Below are 17,066 nucleotides of genomic sequence, written 5' to 3' on the forward strand. Positions count from 1 at the left end.
CAACCATTCTGTGGTGTCCGCTCATTTTGGGGTGGTCTTCTCTCATTTTGGTAGGGAGTGTGTTGATTATGGTTGCCCTGTCTCTCTTCATTTCTGTACTGCCGGGGCGATTCGTGCCTATTCCTATCATGTGTTTCTTGAGTGGGCCCTATATAGTTGATCACTCTTGGGGGTGAATAAACCCTCACATTTCTCTCTGGTGTGGAATAGGTTGAGATGGGATCTGATCGGCCCGATTGGCTCTGCCATTTAAACGTATGATCCGTTTTAAAATCATTCATATCGCGACTGTATTTTTTACTTTTCCTGTGTTGTACTTCCTTGTCTTTCTTTGTTAAATCATTATTCAGTTGTGTTGTGTTGTTCCTCACCCAAGCAAAAGATATGGGAGAAAGGTTTAAACAAAAAGGATACGACAATTCCTTTATTAACCAGAAGATTGCAGAAGTGGCAACAATGGATAGACAGACTCTCATGAGTGATAAGCCTAAACAAAAAATGCATAAAGACTTAATGCCTATCATCTTCGATTACAGTATACAACATAAACGCATTGAAAAAATCATTAGACGCCATTGGAATATACTACTGACTGACAAAGAACTGGGGAGTGTCCTTCCACCGATTCCAAAATTCGTATATAAAAGGGCACCTACTATTAGGGACAAAATTGTTAAAAATTTGCCTGATCCGCCTAAAAATAAAAACAACTTCCTTTCCTTTTTTACTGGTAAAGGTTTTTTTCCATGCAAAAGATGCTACGCATGTCTGAGAACTCATAAACCGAACCAGAAGAAGAAAGATTTTACTGCAACTAGTACAGGAGATGTATACGAAATAAAAGAATTTATCTGCTGTAACACAGAGGGAGTTGTATACGCACTCGAATGCAGTTGCGGTCTACAATACATAGGCCGGACAAAAAGAGCATTACGAGTGCGTATAAAAGAACATGTCCAAAACATCCTTAAAGGCTTTGATAAACATAGTGTATCAAGACATTTTCTTACCCACCACAATAAAGATCCGACACATCTTAAATTTTGGGGCATAGAGCCCTATGTGAGACACTGGCGAGGCGGACATAAAGTTAGAACATTGAGCCAGTTAGAATCTCGCTGGATATTTACTTTGGATACTTTTGCTCCTCGAGGTCTTAACATAGATTTTGATCTTAATTGCTTTTTAAGTGACCGATAAGATTTTATTTTTCGATTTATTTCTTGCTTCACTTACCCTCTCTGCTCTCTTTTTTTTGCTATCCAATATTGATGACGTAGATTGTTTTTAATTTGTATATGTGGATCTGTTCGCACACGTCATCTACGTTTTTTAACCTTATGTGGCATATCCATTTAATGAAATAATTATGTCGACATACATTTATTTAAACTTTTTACATTTTTTAACATATATATAATTTTTTAACAAATTATTCTGGCTCAAAATAATTTTAATATATAATATATCAATCGAGCCTCAACCCTCTTGGTGCATTATGAGTGATTATGTATATATAAATTCCTGCTCCCCATATTTCTGATTGGCTTTCTTGTATGCTCCCTTGTGAGGATGCCGTGTATTACCATTTAATAATCATTGGCTTCAAAAAAATGGCCGCGGCTCCACTTCCGGTGGCTGCAAGGTGGCCGCGGCTCCACTTTCATTTATAATCATTGGCTTCAAAAAAATGGCCGCGGCTCCACTTCCAGTGGCTGCAAGGTGGCCGCGGCTCCACTTCCGGCGGCGCTCGTTTCGACGGACACCGCCGATACGTGTGAGAAGCCTTATTTGTGATGCTGGCCGAGGTCGGGGGGGCCCCGTGCAGGCCCCCGACCAGACATCAGACAGAATGGCTCACTTTAAAAGATGCATCCCCAGCGCTCTGTGAGATGCTGGGGGCGTCTCTTGAGCTATAACAAAATGGCGGCTGCCGGACTTCCGGCGGAACGCTGTGCACTGTCAACACAGATTGTTATGATGTTATAATGGGACTTCTGTGTCTGCTTCCTCCATGGTTTCCGTCCATTGTCTTAAGTTTTTTAAGTTTTTCATTTTTAACCATATAAATGAGATGCCATATATGTCACCCACCATACTGAATGCTATTAATTTAAATATTTTACATGCTGGGCGGGATTTTTTGATTTTATTAATAAATGCCTAGCAGACTACGGGAAAATGGCTGCAGCTGCATTTCTTGCATGACAAACAGCTGAGTTTACTTACAGCCTACTAAACAAGTCACCCTATAAAAAGGATCCCCTTTATGCCTCTCACTACTCCTGAGGAAGTCACATGATAGTGACGAATGCGCATGAGTCCACTGAGAGGTATCGGAGGTGACGTTGGCGACAGATTGCCCCTCTTTTTACATGCTCAATTGTATTTTGGATTACGTGAGTACCCCTGTCTATTTTCTTTGAGAATTAAAATGTTTTAAAACGGTATCACACCATCGATGCTTTATTTCTTTGGGGCGAGAAACTGACCAATCTGGGACGAGAACTCCAAGGAGGACCTGCCGTAGTTGGATCAGAGCCCATCGAGAGAACCATCTAATGTGGTTGGACCTATATGCTGTTACCTTACAGCAGTAAGGTAAGGGGACATCCTTATTCACCCTAAAAGGATCACTGGATACCCATTCCCCTCTCACTCCTTATTGCGGACCCACACTTGCACTTTTGCTTTCTTGGACTGTTGAAATTTTACTTATATTTATTTTTTGCTGATATTTTTCAAGCCCTGTTGATGGACTGTTTATCACCAGTATAGAAGTGTCACCTAGCACAGTTACTTGGGAATTTTTGCACCATTATTTATAGTGTATTTCATAACACTAAGAGGAACCTGTGGAGTCATATGATTTACACCAGTACTGTTATTGTTCACTGATCATTTTATATTTATTTTTATGCTGATGCCATTTGGGCTATACTGCTCCTCATTTCAATTACACTTTATCTTCATTCCCTTCCCCCACCTGCCTATTCACCTATCCATTCACCACTCATTAGCGCAGCACTACCCTCCCCATTATCAATTGCTTATGGTTTGATACACCTTTCAGTGCCGCAGCTGTACCTCCACTTCTCCTCACTTTCATTCCCCCCCCTTTTTTCCCCTCCTTTGATAAGCGCTGTAATATCCATTTTTCCAATATTTACACCTGAGACCTTGTAACACCAACGAGTCACATGATACTGGGGAGGGAAAATGGCTAATTGGGCCCAATTTTGACATCCTTTTCACTTAGGGGTGTACTCAGTTTTTTTGCCAGGGGTTTAGACATTAATGGCTGTGTTGAGTTATTTTGAGGGGACAGCAAATTTACACTTTTATACAAGCTGTACACTCGCCACTTTACCTTGTAGCAAAGTGTCCTTCAGTGTTGTCACATGAAAAGATATAAAATATTTACAAAAAATGTGAGGGGTGTACTCACTTTTGCGAGATACTGTACTGTGTGTGTGTGTGTGTGTGTGTGTACTGTATATTTTATTTATTTTGTTGAAAGGCAATGCACCACAATGCACAGTAGTGTGTTATCCTGCAGTGTGGTTGGCAAGGTGCATTAGGGTGTCAATATTAATGAATGGCATTGCAGCCGCACAATGCGCACGTTTTTACGCATAGCAGTAACACGAACACGTTCCCACAGTTGAAAGGTATGAACCCAGCTTCGTATGATGAATGCGTTCTGGAAGCAATTAGGACAGAGAAAAGTAAATATTACTTGCTGACATCATCCCCAGGCATTTGCTTCAATAATTATGTAGAGCCCTGTCAAACCATATAATTGTAACCAAGTATGCAGAGTTGTCAGGCAGCGATATATTTGAAATTGTTTTTAAATATATTCACCATTAAATCATTCTTGGTATTATGGAAAGGCAGTTTTTGAAGCATTACATTTGCCACTAATTTCATAGAACGAAATGTCTGTGTTTTGGAGGAATGGTTGGTAATTGCAATGTGTGAAAGGGAATAGCTTGTCCTCTAAGGCTTGTGTTTTATGGCATGGTCTTGATTTCACTTTTCTGCAGCCAAGAATTACTGCTGCACACCCACCCCTGGTTGTAGATTTTAGTAAAAAACAGTTGTCGGTCAGGTTATATACAAACGTGTAGCAAAATGCTTGTCTGATCTTACACGGCTTACACTTTTGACAAACCGATAGAAGAATAACATCTTGGTTCAGGGAATTCACCTTCCAGCTGCTGTCAGTTCTCTGTACTTGTACTATAACATTTTGTTTTGCCAATTTTTTTTATTTTTTATTTTCGTTTTCTTGTATATGGTAATGTTATATTAATTTGTGCTGGGGTTTTTCAACAGGATTATAATGACTTTTTTGAAGCCAAGGAAAGTAATACAGTATCTTCCTTCCTACGGATAAAGTCAAAATCTGCATCAAGGGTATGGCATCCTATTTTTTTTACTTGTTGTTTTTTTTTTTTTCCTCTCTGTTACAGTATTCTAGAAGTAAAATGTTTAAAGTGTTTTTGAAGGCTGGAGTTTTTTTTTACCTTCATGCATTCTATGCATGAAGGTAAAAACCTTCCGTGTGCACTGCAGCATTTTCCCCTCCAGCTCCCCCTAATACTGACCCGAGTTATTATTAATTTTTTATATATATTTCCTCCAGCGATGTGCATGAGATCCTTGACTCTTTGGGGAGAGTCCCTCCTCCTCATTGGCTAAGACAGCAGCAGGAGATTTTGGCTCCGCTGCTGTCAGTCAGTGAACCAATTGGTAAAGGGAGGGGGCGGGCCGTGCTTAAAGCGGGGGTTCACCCTTAGAGGGCACTTTTCCCCCTTAGATTCCTGCTCGTTATTACTAGGGGAATCGGCTATTTATTTAAAAATAGGTGCAGTACTTACCCGTTTACGAGACGCATCCTCTCCGTCGCTTCCGGGTATGGGCTTCGGGAATGGGCGTTCCTTCTTGATTGACAGGTTTCCGAGAGGCTTCCGACGGTCGCATCCATCGCGTCACGATTTTCCGAAAGAAGCCGAACGTCGGTGCGCAGTATAGAGCCGCACCGACGTTCGGCTTCTTTCGGCTACGAGTGACGCGATGGATGCGACCGTCGGAAGCCTCTCGGAAGAATGTCAATCAAGAAGGAACGCCCGCTCCCGAAGACCATACCCGGAAGCGACGGAAGAAGATGCAGCTCGAAAACGGGTAAGTACTGCACCTATTTTAATACAAATAGCCGATTCCCCTAGACCGAACGAGCAGGAATCTAGGGGAAGAAAAAAAAATTTTTTAGAAATGGGTGAACTCCCGCTTTAAGTTCTGTGTGTGAATGAATGCGCACAAAGCTGCAGCTCTAGACTGAGCTTGCTTGGGTGCCCCCATTGTAAGCTGCTTGCTCTGGGAGCATTTGGCAGGAGGGAGAGGCCAGGAGCGCCAACGGGGGACCAGAGAAGAGGAGGGTCATGTCATGGCTGCTCTGTGCAAAAGCACTGCACTGAACAGGTAAGTATAAAATGTTATTTAAACATTTTTTGACTTTAATATCGCCTTGATGTTTGACGATTCATTGGATTATTTTGATCTTGGCATTTTTAGGAAGTCATGATAGAATTATGGTAACTGCTGTTGCTGAGGCAATCAAAGGATTCTGACGTGACATTTAGCTTGTCAATTGCCTGACCCCACAGTTTCCCATCTTCTGAATATGTAGCATAAGAGATCAGGTAATTGATGGGCAGTAACTGTCCCTGACTTTCCAGTTCATCAGACTTGGACTTGAACGTAAGCTGTCAGAACGCAGTAGCGGTTTGATGTGGATGGGGGGAACCACTCCTGGTGCGCCATTGTGCTCTGACAAGGGAGAGACTTCCCTGCCGACAAAACACACCGATCAGTGTTGGTTGCTAAAGCCGACGACACTGATTGAGGAAAAAACGTCAGGGTGAATGGGGAAAAAAAACAAAAACGATAAATGTATGGCTAATTTTAAATCCTGCATAGTTATAAAGTTAAAGAATTTTTAAAATAAAGGAAAAACGTTCTGGACAGCCGCACTCCAAAAATTAAATGCTTTTATTGTAAAATCAAAAAACGCACAAAAAGCATGCCACAGCAAACGGGGTAAAATCTGGCGCGTTTCACACCAAAATTTAGTGCTTATTCATACAAAAGCAAAGTCCATAGTGAATTTATTTTTAGAGAATATCTTTGCCATAAATTACCTAAACTGTCACTTTCAGTAGTAGCACCATCATATGTTGGAAGTAGCTTTGTCTATGTTCTAGGTATGTTCTGTCAGTTATCATATCGGCTGCACAAAACCCCCCTCCTGACTTGGAGCCCTTTCACACTGTGAAACGCCGCTATTTTTACAGACGACGCTATGGGCGCATTTCGGCCGCTAGCAGAGCGCATTTACCCCCCGCTAGTGGCCGAGAAAGGGTTAAAACCGCAAACACACTGCTCCTTCTCTGCTCCAAAGATGCGGCTAGCAGGACTCTTTTTACCATCCTGCTAGCATACCGCTCCAGTGTGAAAGCCACTCTGGCTTTCACACTGGAGTGAATGGGGACAGATTTTTAAGGGCATATTGCAGGTGCTATTTTTAACGCTATAGCGCCTGCAATATGCTCCATATGTCCATTGTTGGTCGCTGAAGCAGCCTACAGCCGTTATGGACTAACCAAGAAGTGCAAGAGGCTTTGGTATTCATCTAATACACTAAGGGCCAGATCCACAGAGCAAGTACGCCGGCGTATCTACTGATAAGCCGGTGTACTTTCAAATTTCCCGCGTCGTATCTTTAGTTTGAATCCTCAAACCAAGATACGACGGCATTTAGGTAAGATCCGACAGGTGTACGTCTTCGTACGCCTTCGGATCTTGGATGCAATACTTCGGCGCCCGCTGGGTGGAGTTCGCGTCGTATTCCGCGTCGGGTATGCAAATTAGCGATTTACGACGATCCACGAACGTACGCGCGGCCGTCGCATTTTCTAACGTTGTCTGTAGTCGGCTTTTTCTGGCGTATAGTTAAAGCTGGTATTTTGTGGCGTATAGATAGACTTGCCATGTTAAAGTATGGCCGTCGTTCCTGCGTCGAAATTTGAATTTTTTTTTTTTTTTTGCGTAAGTCGTCCGTGAATAGGCATCGACGTAACTCACGTCTAAGTTAAAAAAAATGACGTCCTAGCGACGTCATTTAGCGCAATGCACGGTGGGAAATTTCGGGACGACGCATGCGCAGTTCATTCGGCGCGGGGACACGCCTCATTTAAATTAATCACGCCCCCTAATCGCCGATTTGAATTCCGCCGCCAGAAATACACTACGCCGCCGTAACTTATGGCGCAAAATTATTGAGGATTCGAAATTCCGCCAGGTAAGGTACGGCGGCGTAGTGTATGTGGATCTGGCCCTAACTCTTTATAACAGATTTGAAGGTACCCAGAGGTCCATGCTATTTGTTGAGTAGTAGCTTAGGACTTGTATACAATAAATTAACATGGTTCCAAAGGCTCAAGGTTTTTTTACTATAATGCATTCTCTTATACTTAACCTAAGCCTGATCTCAATCCAGTGCTGTGCCTGTCTGTAGCAGCTTTTTACTCCCCCCGTTGCTCCCATTGTCTCCCGCTGCTATCGGTCAAATCCTGTGATAAGGGACAGGGCCGAGTTCTGCTGTATGTGTCTATAGATGCAGGCAACGTGGCTCAGGATTGAGTCAGCAGGTGTGCCACCATGGGAAGTAGCTTCCTATGGTGGCACACCAAGAAGAGGGGGAGCGAGGAGTGTCGGCAGGGAACGCAAGAGGAGGAGTATTGGGGCCACTCTGTGCAATAACATAGCACAGAGCAGGTAAGTAGAACATTGTTTTTAAAAGAAAAAAAAAAATAATACTTTTTGATTTCATCTATGGATATTAAGTGTTTTTTTTTTTTTGTTTTGTTTACCTGCAGAAAGAAGAAATGTAGATTATTATATATATTTTTTTTTTAATGTGATCTAGTGATCAAGCACAACATCAGAGCAACATCATCTTGTCATGTACTGGAGGAAGTCATGAATATTCTTCATAACAATGAAGAATTTGTTTCTGAAGTTACAAGGACTGCACTTCTAATGGATATATTGTGTGACTGGATGAAGGAGATATCGAAAGGGCCATTATTTTAATTTTAAGTGATTTGCATAGACTAGCCCTCTTTTCAGGAAGATCACCTGCCATTCAACTTGCTGCCAATCTGTGTCCTTTTTTTGCCTAAAGGATTTTCATTTTCTTTATCCTTTAGGTCAGTATGAAGTATTCCCTTTCCTGAGATGTATGCAAATTTAACTAACATACGTTAAATATATGCACTAATGGATTCCAATAAATCATTTAAATGGTAACTTAAATAATTAAACACCCATGCAATGAGTATCTTTTATGCTAAAAGTTTATAAAATTAAACCTGTACCTTTTTTAAGAAGCAGAGTATATTCAGCTGTCTGGTGCGGCATTTGCATTCTCCTGTATTTCTGCATTAGCTAGATGGGGCGGGTGTATATTCCGTGAGAGGAATCATTGAACGCTGAATTAAAGTAAATAATAACCTGTCTAATTTAGTCCCTGTTCCCTCATTCTCTTATTAAAATATATTGTCTGCTCTATCAGTCTACATACATACCTCAAAATTTTGAGCTGTGGGTGGCCCTGTTGACACCAGCAGGCTTTGACAAAACTCGACTGATAAATCAAAGAAACCGGGTGAAAAATTGTTGACTGAACAGTGACTGCATCCCATCAGATGCAGTCACTGTTCAGATATTCAAGAAGCTGCAAGCACCACAGCTGGTTAAATACAATAGCCGGCAGCGTAGATTTCTCCAGCCGTACTTTTTAGCGTGTATAGGGGAATCTCTTGATTCCTAGCTTAAGATAGGGGTTCTAGGGTATGCAAAGGCTGCACCTTCCCTGTAGAGGCTGGGCAATTAAAGGGAACATTTGCTGCTTCTTAAATTTACTTGCATATGCTATGTACCTGCATTGCAAATGCAGGATTTTTTTTTGTTGTTCTAATACTTTAATTGCGGGACTATGTAGAGAGAGAATTGTAAAGGCCAGCCAAAGTCCCAAATAGTTATGCAAAGAGACTTTGTACCAAGAACCTGAATTTCCAGTTTTACCTCCACAGTTGTGCAAGGTGTCTAAATAGGACTGGGCAGTCCTATCGGTTCCAGAGTTAGACCAAGTACTGCCAGTAATTGGCTAGAAGTAACCAAACTGGTAAGATCCTCACTTCTCTTGCAAAACGAGTCTGTGTGGGGACACTTGTGATAAAGGGTGTGGCTCTGGAGGAGGAGCAGCAGGAAGCGCAAGTAAAAATCAGTCACAGATAAAAAAAAAATGTGAAGGTTCAGGACTATAAAGTGAGGAAATGCTATGAGACATTAATTATGCCTCATTAATTAATGAATAAAAAAGCACCCAAGAGGTGCTAGGACTCTGATGTGAGTTCATACAAATTAGTGAGAGGAAAAAGAAAGGATGGCTTGTCGGCACAAGTTTGCGATCATTGGAAGACGGGCAGGCGGAGTTCCCAGCACACCTAGAAAACTGACCACGCAAACCAATACATTTATTTAGCCTGGTACTCCTTCAACTGGTGCATGTTTTTATATTAGTTGTGCTATTTTTGTTTTTGGATTCCTGGTTGAGGTTTTCTAAGGTGCATACTTTGGCCTTTAAACTGAAATAAATCTGTACAGTGGGTACTATGCAAACCATTGTAGCTTATACCCAGCTTAAAACTGAACTCTCAACAAATACAGTAAGTCCCCTACATACAAACGTTCTACTTACAAACGTTCACAGATCCAAACATATCCAATCCTGTAAAGCTGGGTACACACACACTCAGTTTTTTTCAGTTCAACCCAGCGGGCTGAACAAAAAAAAACAAAAAACAGACAGATCGCCCCTACCAACACAAGTAATGTTGGTGCAGCGATCTTGCCAGAACACACTGATCAGTGATCGCAGCATTTGTCTGCAAGCGCTGATCTTTATTGGACCTAAAAACAAGTTGAACTTGCAAACGAGCTCCTAGAACGAAACATGTTCGTAAGTAGGGGACTTGCTGTATTCATATTAGTCAAAGCACCCCCCCCCCCCCCCTGCCTTGTGCTATGATGTCACACGTGATCTTTTTTAACAAATATTTCATGGTATAAAATATTATTGGACAGTCATAAAGCCAGTGGTGGCTAAAAATTGGCCCTGTTTTTATGCTTTGATAAAGGTTTTTCTAGTGAGCCCTTAAAATATACTCTGTTTAAATGCAAGCACTTGAGTTTAGGAATTCTACACACTGGACCACAATTGTTCAGCTTGTGCATTATAATTTCCTCCATATATTTTTATTATAAAAAATGTACATGTGCACTTGTTAAACAATAATAAATAACAGTATAACATATGTTTGCACAAGCAAATAATCCTGCACTTCCCCTGCATTATGCTGCATCAATATTGAATGGTAGAATTATTTGCTAGATATCATCATGATTTGTGAATAGAACTTTTCTCATTTGCTAACATTCACCCTTAACCAGGATTGCACTTCACTAGCTCACCTTGTAACCTTAGTCATTGTAGGGGAACAAAAAGACATACCATTACAATTTATAGCATGCGTCTATAACTTTGCACCGCAATAGAGGTAGAATCAGTTTCTTTATCTAGAAATGTTTTGTTCATCAAAATGATTTTTTTTATATTAATGGCCAAGTTCAGGGTAGGCTTTACCTATTGATAGTGTCTTAAGTAAAGTTTTTTTTTTTTCTCTAACTTAACTAATTATATATTTTTATTTTTATATATACTAATATTTTATGTAACCCACCCCCTTAAATTCTTAAACGGAAAAGAGTGTTCTTGGGTGTGTTTAAAAAAGAAAAAAAATTCCATACTGATCCAGATTTTGCTGCAGTCTTTAGGAATTGATTAAAACGCAACTGAACGTTCAGATTATTTTAACTTGATACATTCCAGGTGCATTCAAACAAAAAGCATGTAAAGTCTTTTCAGTTTGACTTCTTAAACAGCCAGCTAGAGAAAAGGAACCTTGCTCTCTGTGTAAAAGCAGTGGTCTTTCTGCAGAGGTCCGACACTCCCTGCTCAATCAGAGTTTTGCATTTAATAGGGAGCATGAGCTTTGCTGATTGCATAGCTGTAAGTCTCATTCAGCAGGATGCATGTCAGACCTCTGCAGAGAGATTGCTGCTCCCACACAGCGCAAGGGTCCTCCTCTACAGCATGCTGGCAAGACTTTTGTAATGACTGTTTTCTAAAGAAAGAAAACTGTAAGACTTTGCAAACCCCTTTGTCCTAATGCACTTATTTTGATGGCTGTTATCAGGCTTATGTTCCCTGTATAACCATTAGCAGTTTACACGTATATATGACTGGATAGGCATGCAGAGGATATGATATTTTGGAAACAGGCCATCGGACTTTTACACAAACTCTCTTCTTCATCTGACATGCTTATCCACTATCCAGTTCATATGATGGTGGTGGTCTGTGTTTGTCACTCTAGGTGTGCAGGTTTACTGCTACTAAATCAGAAGATAACAGTAAAAGGTTTATCACATTAAAGTGTTTGTTAAACCCCCCCCCCCCCCCAAACAAAAATATGCAGATATTGGTTCCTTAAAGAAGATTACACAGCATAGTGCTTGTGCTGTGTAATCTTCCCCCCTCTAAACTGTAAAAAAATCCCTAAACTTGCCACTTCCTGTATAGCATCTCTAAAAAGACCACGAAAATCAGGGATGCTCTGCCTTGATCACTGTGGTCAAAGTGCCTCCCTCCGTGATGGGCTGCCCTGCCCTGCTCTCATTTCTCCCCCCCTCCTTCCTGCCATCCCCCTATGTGTCTGTCTCCGGCTGGCCCCACCCACTGCCAACCTCTCTCTATTAGAGGCTGGCATAGCACACTGTGTCATTAGGTTTAAAAAAAGAAGCAGTGTAAATACCTAATTTGAGCTGTCTTCAGGCTGGTCACATGACTCGTGGCCGCTTTACAGCTACGATACATGGCTTCTGCGGAGGAGACAAGTGGCCACATGATCTCCCTGTCTGACATCAGAGGGAGATCATGGCCCCTCCCACAGGAGCAATTTATCAGAGCCGTAAAGCGGCCGTGAGTGAAGTGACCGGCCTGAAGATGGCTCAAATCGGGTATTTACGGGTATTTACTCTACTGACCTAGAGGGGCTGGCATAGTTTTATATGGATGGGTTAACAAACCCTTTAAAGCACATTTTTCACGTGCCATCTCATTCTACAGTGATACTGTCATATTATTGTGCGTAATCAATTTGAATGCAGCAACTTTTTTGTGTGAATCTTTATTTGGTAACCATCGTGTCAAAAATACGGAAGGCAGTGCAAGAGCTTTAGACATCCTCTGATCCCTCAGCACAGTGCAGTTTAGGAGCAGAGGACTGTCTACCAATAAAAACAAATCTCTATGGGAAGAAACTATGTGTAGAAATTCTAGACATTTTGGCAAAGCCCCTTTAAATAATTTCTGCAGTCTTGCTCCTGATGATATATTGCAAATGTTACTTGTGTGTAAATTATTTTTCAATAAACATTTTCTGATTCATTCAGCAAAAGATCTGCATTTGTGTGTCATTTCATTATTGTATCATGTGCATAATTTGTGAGATCTAGCAGTTATTGTATTCTCTTTCTTGCTGTTCATTATTGATTTTTGAAGATTGTTTCTAAAAAAACATCACTCAAATGGTCACAGCTGGAAAAGAAACCTTCTATCGTTACTGCTAAAAAGATTTGTTACAATTGATCTGTGTATATGGTGTGCAGTACACTGTAGCTGCTAAACGCACGCCCCTGAACTCTACATGTACACATAGTCGTTCAGAGTCGTTTCTATGTCTTTTTCTAAGTCTGAGCATTTATAAATGGTAGAGACTGTAGTTGCTGACCTTTTGGAAATTGAAAATTACCGTTTATGCGATACAGGAAACAGACTTTGTTAAATTATGTTGACTGGGTTATATGCAGTTACATTCAGGTAATTGAACTTGGGGGACCATACCTGGACCTTGCTCTGGGTACTCCCCTTGGAACAAAGTGCAGCATGTGGAGATGGCTGTCTAGTGCAGAGCTCAGTCTCTGAAGATAAGGGCAAAACCAGGAAGGGACTTGCCCCCCCCTTATTACTGCTACTGATGTGCATGGACCTTTAGCTCCCTAGGGGTTGCCATCATTCTGACTTCCTTCCCCTGATCATTTGGCCAGGACATCGTAGCACCATCCTTCTGTTTCATTTTTAGAGGGACAAATTTTCTGACCGTGTCAGTTCATGGTCAGAATTTCGGGCATTGTTAAGCCCCTAGAAAGCAGGAGTCATGGCTTTGCCCCCTTCAACATCCCTTCTTGAGTTGGTCTTTGACTTTGCCCCAGAGCCAGTCACAGTGTAAGTGGAGGTGGTGTAAGCTAAGGAAGATTCCTCGCTTTCTGAGGCGTCATATCCGGAGGATAACACCTGCTACAGATATTTCTTGTAGTTTGAAAGGGACTATTGCTACGCTTATTGAAGCTGTATGATCTTGTTTTGGCATTGGAGCAAACAGTCTGCTTTCCCAAGGGTATCAAGTATGGGGACGCTAAAGTAACCTACAACAGTTAAGATCTTCCCTGTCCACAAATCAGTTGAGCTTGTCCTGTATGGAAACTTGATTTACCCAGCAAAGATTTTTGGTCTGCAATAGCCTAGTGAATAAAGTTTCTCAAGGAAAGGGGCAAGTGCTGTGGTTGATCCAGACATTTCTTATATTGGCAAGACCCTCATGGCTCCCTTGGCGGATAATCCAGTGTTCAAAGACCCAAAAGATAAATGTGTATAGAGGCCCTCTAAAGTTATTTTTGCCTTAGAGGGACCGACCGTGGCAGTCTTGGACCATTGCTGTCTAGCCACTTGCCAACCGCCATGATCGGGAACGGTCATCAGTGACATGTCATGTGTAGCCATGCCCCCTAACAGTAAGAATCACTCCCTAGGGAAGACTAAACCCCTGCAGCGCCACCTAGTGGTTAACCCATTCACTGCCAGTGTTATTTTTACAGTAATCAGTGCATTTTTATAGCACTGTTCGCTGTAAAAATGACAATGGTCCCAAAATGGTGTCAAAAGTTTAGATTACCTAGGTCTGATTCTGGACACGTCCTTGTCTGGAATTTTTCTGCTTCACCTCAGACCATTGGAACCTCTGGCTGTGGGGGACAAACATACCTCCCTATGCACCGGATCCCGGGCCAGCATGATGGTATGCCACTCTAGAAGTGGTTTAGGGTAGCCCTTTGTTACATAATAGAAAGTTCTCATGATGGATGCCAGCCTGTTGGGCTGGGGAGCAGTCCTGAACACCTTGTCTGTGCAGGAGACTTGGTCATTGGAGGAGGCTCGACTTCAATCAACATTCTGAAATTCGGTTGTCCCTTCAATACTTGACACCACCATTAAGAGGATACCTGACCAATTGGACAGTGCCACAGCTGTGACCTACATCAATCATTGAGGAGGCACCGGTTGTGCCACTTCAAGAGAAACTGACTTTCCTAGGCAGAACTTCGTGTTTTTGGCTAGTCCACCCTACACATCCCAGGCGAAGAAAATTGTCAGGTGGACTTTCTCTGTCAACTTCTGAATCCTGGAGTCTTTCAATCCCCTTACCGAAGTTAAATGTGGATCTCCTAGCTTCCACATTTAAAAACAAACTGGACAAAATTGTTGCCAGTTCCTAGGACTGTTGGGCCTAATGGTGGACACTCTGGTGATACCAGTTCAACTGCATCTATGCCTTTCTGCCTCTCCAGATTCTGTCTGGCCTACTCTGCAGGATTGAGAAACCTTTAAAACACCAAATTGGCTCCAGGGGGCAAAGTACTCTAACATACTGAAGTTTTTGACAGATGCTCTGTGGCCCATTTCAGGATCATCTGTACCTCATGTCCCAAGGGCCCCGTGTTCTACCTGTTTCTCGCTTACTGGATTTAACAGTATGGTTATTGAAGCAGTGGTAATGTGGGACTAGGGCCTGTTGGACTCAACCATTCCTACCTTCTTGAAGGCTAGAAAATTTACTTGTAAAGTCTACCATCATACCTGGAAGGCCTACTATGCTTTGTTGTGAGTCACAGAACTTTCATCTTAGACAGTACTTTGTAGGATGTTTACTGTCCCTCCATCTGAACTGAACCAACTTTTGGCCTTGAATACCATTAAAGGACAGATCTTTCTGTTTCAGAGCCCTTTGACCCCTCATTTTTTAATTTAAGGATTTTGTTAAGGAATATCTCACATTTGGCTCTTCAGAAGCCACCCTTTAAACTTTAGGGATTTTTCTTTGTCTGACCTGACTCAAACCCTTTCTTGTGGCTGTCATCTTTGCGTGAAGAGTCTCTAAGTTGACACCCTTATCCTGTAAAGAGCCTTTGTTACTGTTGCAAAAGGACAAAATTGTCTGGCGACCTAAGGCCTCTTTCCTTGCAAATGTGGTCTCTCCCTGCCACCTTAATTAGGATATTGCACTCTGCCAGATATGTGAGTGCTTCATGTACTTTCAGCATCAGGCACTTGTTTCCCAGATTTGCAAGGCTGTTATGTTGGCTTCTATTTACCCCTTTTGTTCTACCAGGTGGATGTTCAAGCCTCCCCTGATGCCAGTTTCAGGTGTAAGGTGCTACAACCAGCTCTCTGGCTGCCAAGCATTTCTTGACCTGTTGTGTTGTGTACCCCTGAGACAAACTGCTTTTTTACAACCCAGTCATAATGCTTTAAAGAAGCCGGTGTCATGTACTGTGTACAATTGGGAGAATTCGATTTTTAACATACCTTACCGGTTTCCTGGAGCACAGTGGGAGAGATATACGTTGAAACCTAATACATCAATGTGGGGAATAAGGTTCAAGAGGGCAGTATTTTCAATATGAAACCAAAATCAAGAACATGGTGATATGACCAGTGGCATATCATCCATGTTTGCAGGGTGTTCACTGCACACAGGCCTCCAAGGTGGGTCCCACTTTGCCCTGACCCACAGTGCATCCATGGATGATTGGTGCAGCAGTTGTGGGCCCATCTTTTCATCCAGTGGGCACTGCTGCTGACAGGTGAACCGCTCATGTGGCCACTTCTGGAAGTTTTGCTTTCGTGAGATCGTCTGAGCTATTACTGCACTGGCATCCCCAGCATCCCTTTTAGAAGAGACGCATTGCGCCCACCGCATTTACGCTACGCCGCCGTAAGTTAGGAGGCAAGTACTTTGAGAATACAGTACTTGCCTCTCTGACTTAAGGCGGTGTAGCATAAATACGATACGCTACGCCGCCTTAAAGTTGCGGCAAACTACCTGAATCTAGCTAAAAGTGTTTCTAGTGGATGAAGTGACTCTCCAAGGTTAGTAATAATAAAACGGTTGCCTGTAGGTATTCCACCACCAATAAAAACCCAACTAGGCATACGCCCAATGAGTCAACCGAGCTTGTGGTGTAGCACACCCAGGGGAGGAAAGTATATCAGCATACACAGCTTGCAATGTAGACTTATGAGGCGGAAGACCATCACAATATTGTTGCCAGTAGGGTTCAACTAAGGATGCAGTGACACAAACTCAAAGGCAATTCATCCAAATAATAAATCGGTAGTAGGAGAGAAAATAGGCCACATGTGATACCATTTCAACAAGAAACGTTTATTGTATAAGTAAAAATAGGACACTCACATTTGAGAAGATATTAAAAGCATGTAGATAAAATCAAATGACGCAGTGGCATCAGCAGAGCCCGTCCCAACATTTCGTCCTAAAAAGGCATCCTCTGGAGGATTTGGTGCCCCCATAGGAAGTTGTTTGCTGTGGGGGCACTTGGCAGGAGGGAAGAGCCAGGAGTGCCTGTGAGGGACCTGAGAAGAGGAGGATCAGTTGAAAATCATTGCACAGAGCAGGTAAAAATAACATGTTTGTTATATAATAATAAAAATAAAAAAACAAGACTTTAATCTCACT

General features: G+C 42.0%; 1 protein-coding gene across 2 annotated transcripts in view; it reads left to right on the top strand.

Annotated features, from left to right (window-relative positions):
* The window catches only part of SH3BGRL2 (SH3 domain binding glutamate rich protein like 2), a 36,715-nt gene extending 24,065 nt beyond the window's left edge, over nucleotides 1–12,650 (top strand). The window contains exons 3-4 of one of the 2 annotated variants that reach the window (XM_040350001.1): nucleotides 4,342–4,422; nucleotides 7,994–12,650. In XM_040350001.1, coding sequence (XP_040205935.1) covers nucleotides 4,342–4,422; nucleotides 7,994–7,996 — 84 coding nt within the window. In that variant the 3' untranslated portion in view covers nucleotides 7,997–12,650. Of the gene's footprint in view, nucleotides 1–4,341; nucleotides 4,423–7,943 lie in introns of both variants that reach the window. The other variant, XM_040350000.1, reaches the window with a different exon arrangement.
* Nucleotides 12,651–17,066: the final 4,416 nt, after the last annotated feature.

Source organism: Rana temporaria, chromosome 4 (genome assembly GCF_905171775.1).
Source record: "Rana temporaria chromosome 4, aRanTem1.1, whole genome shotgun sequence".
NCBI classification, from domain to species: domain Eukaryota; kingdom Metazoa; phylum Chordata; class Amphibia; order Anura; family Ranidae; genus Rana; species Rana temporaria.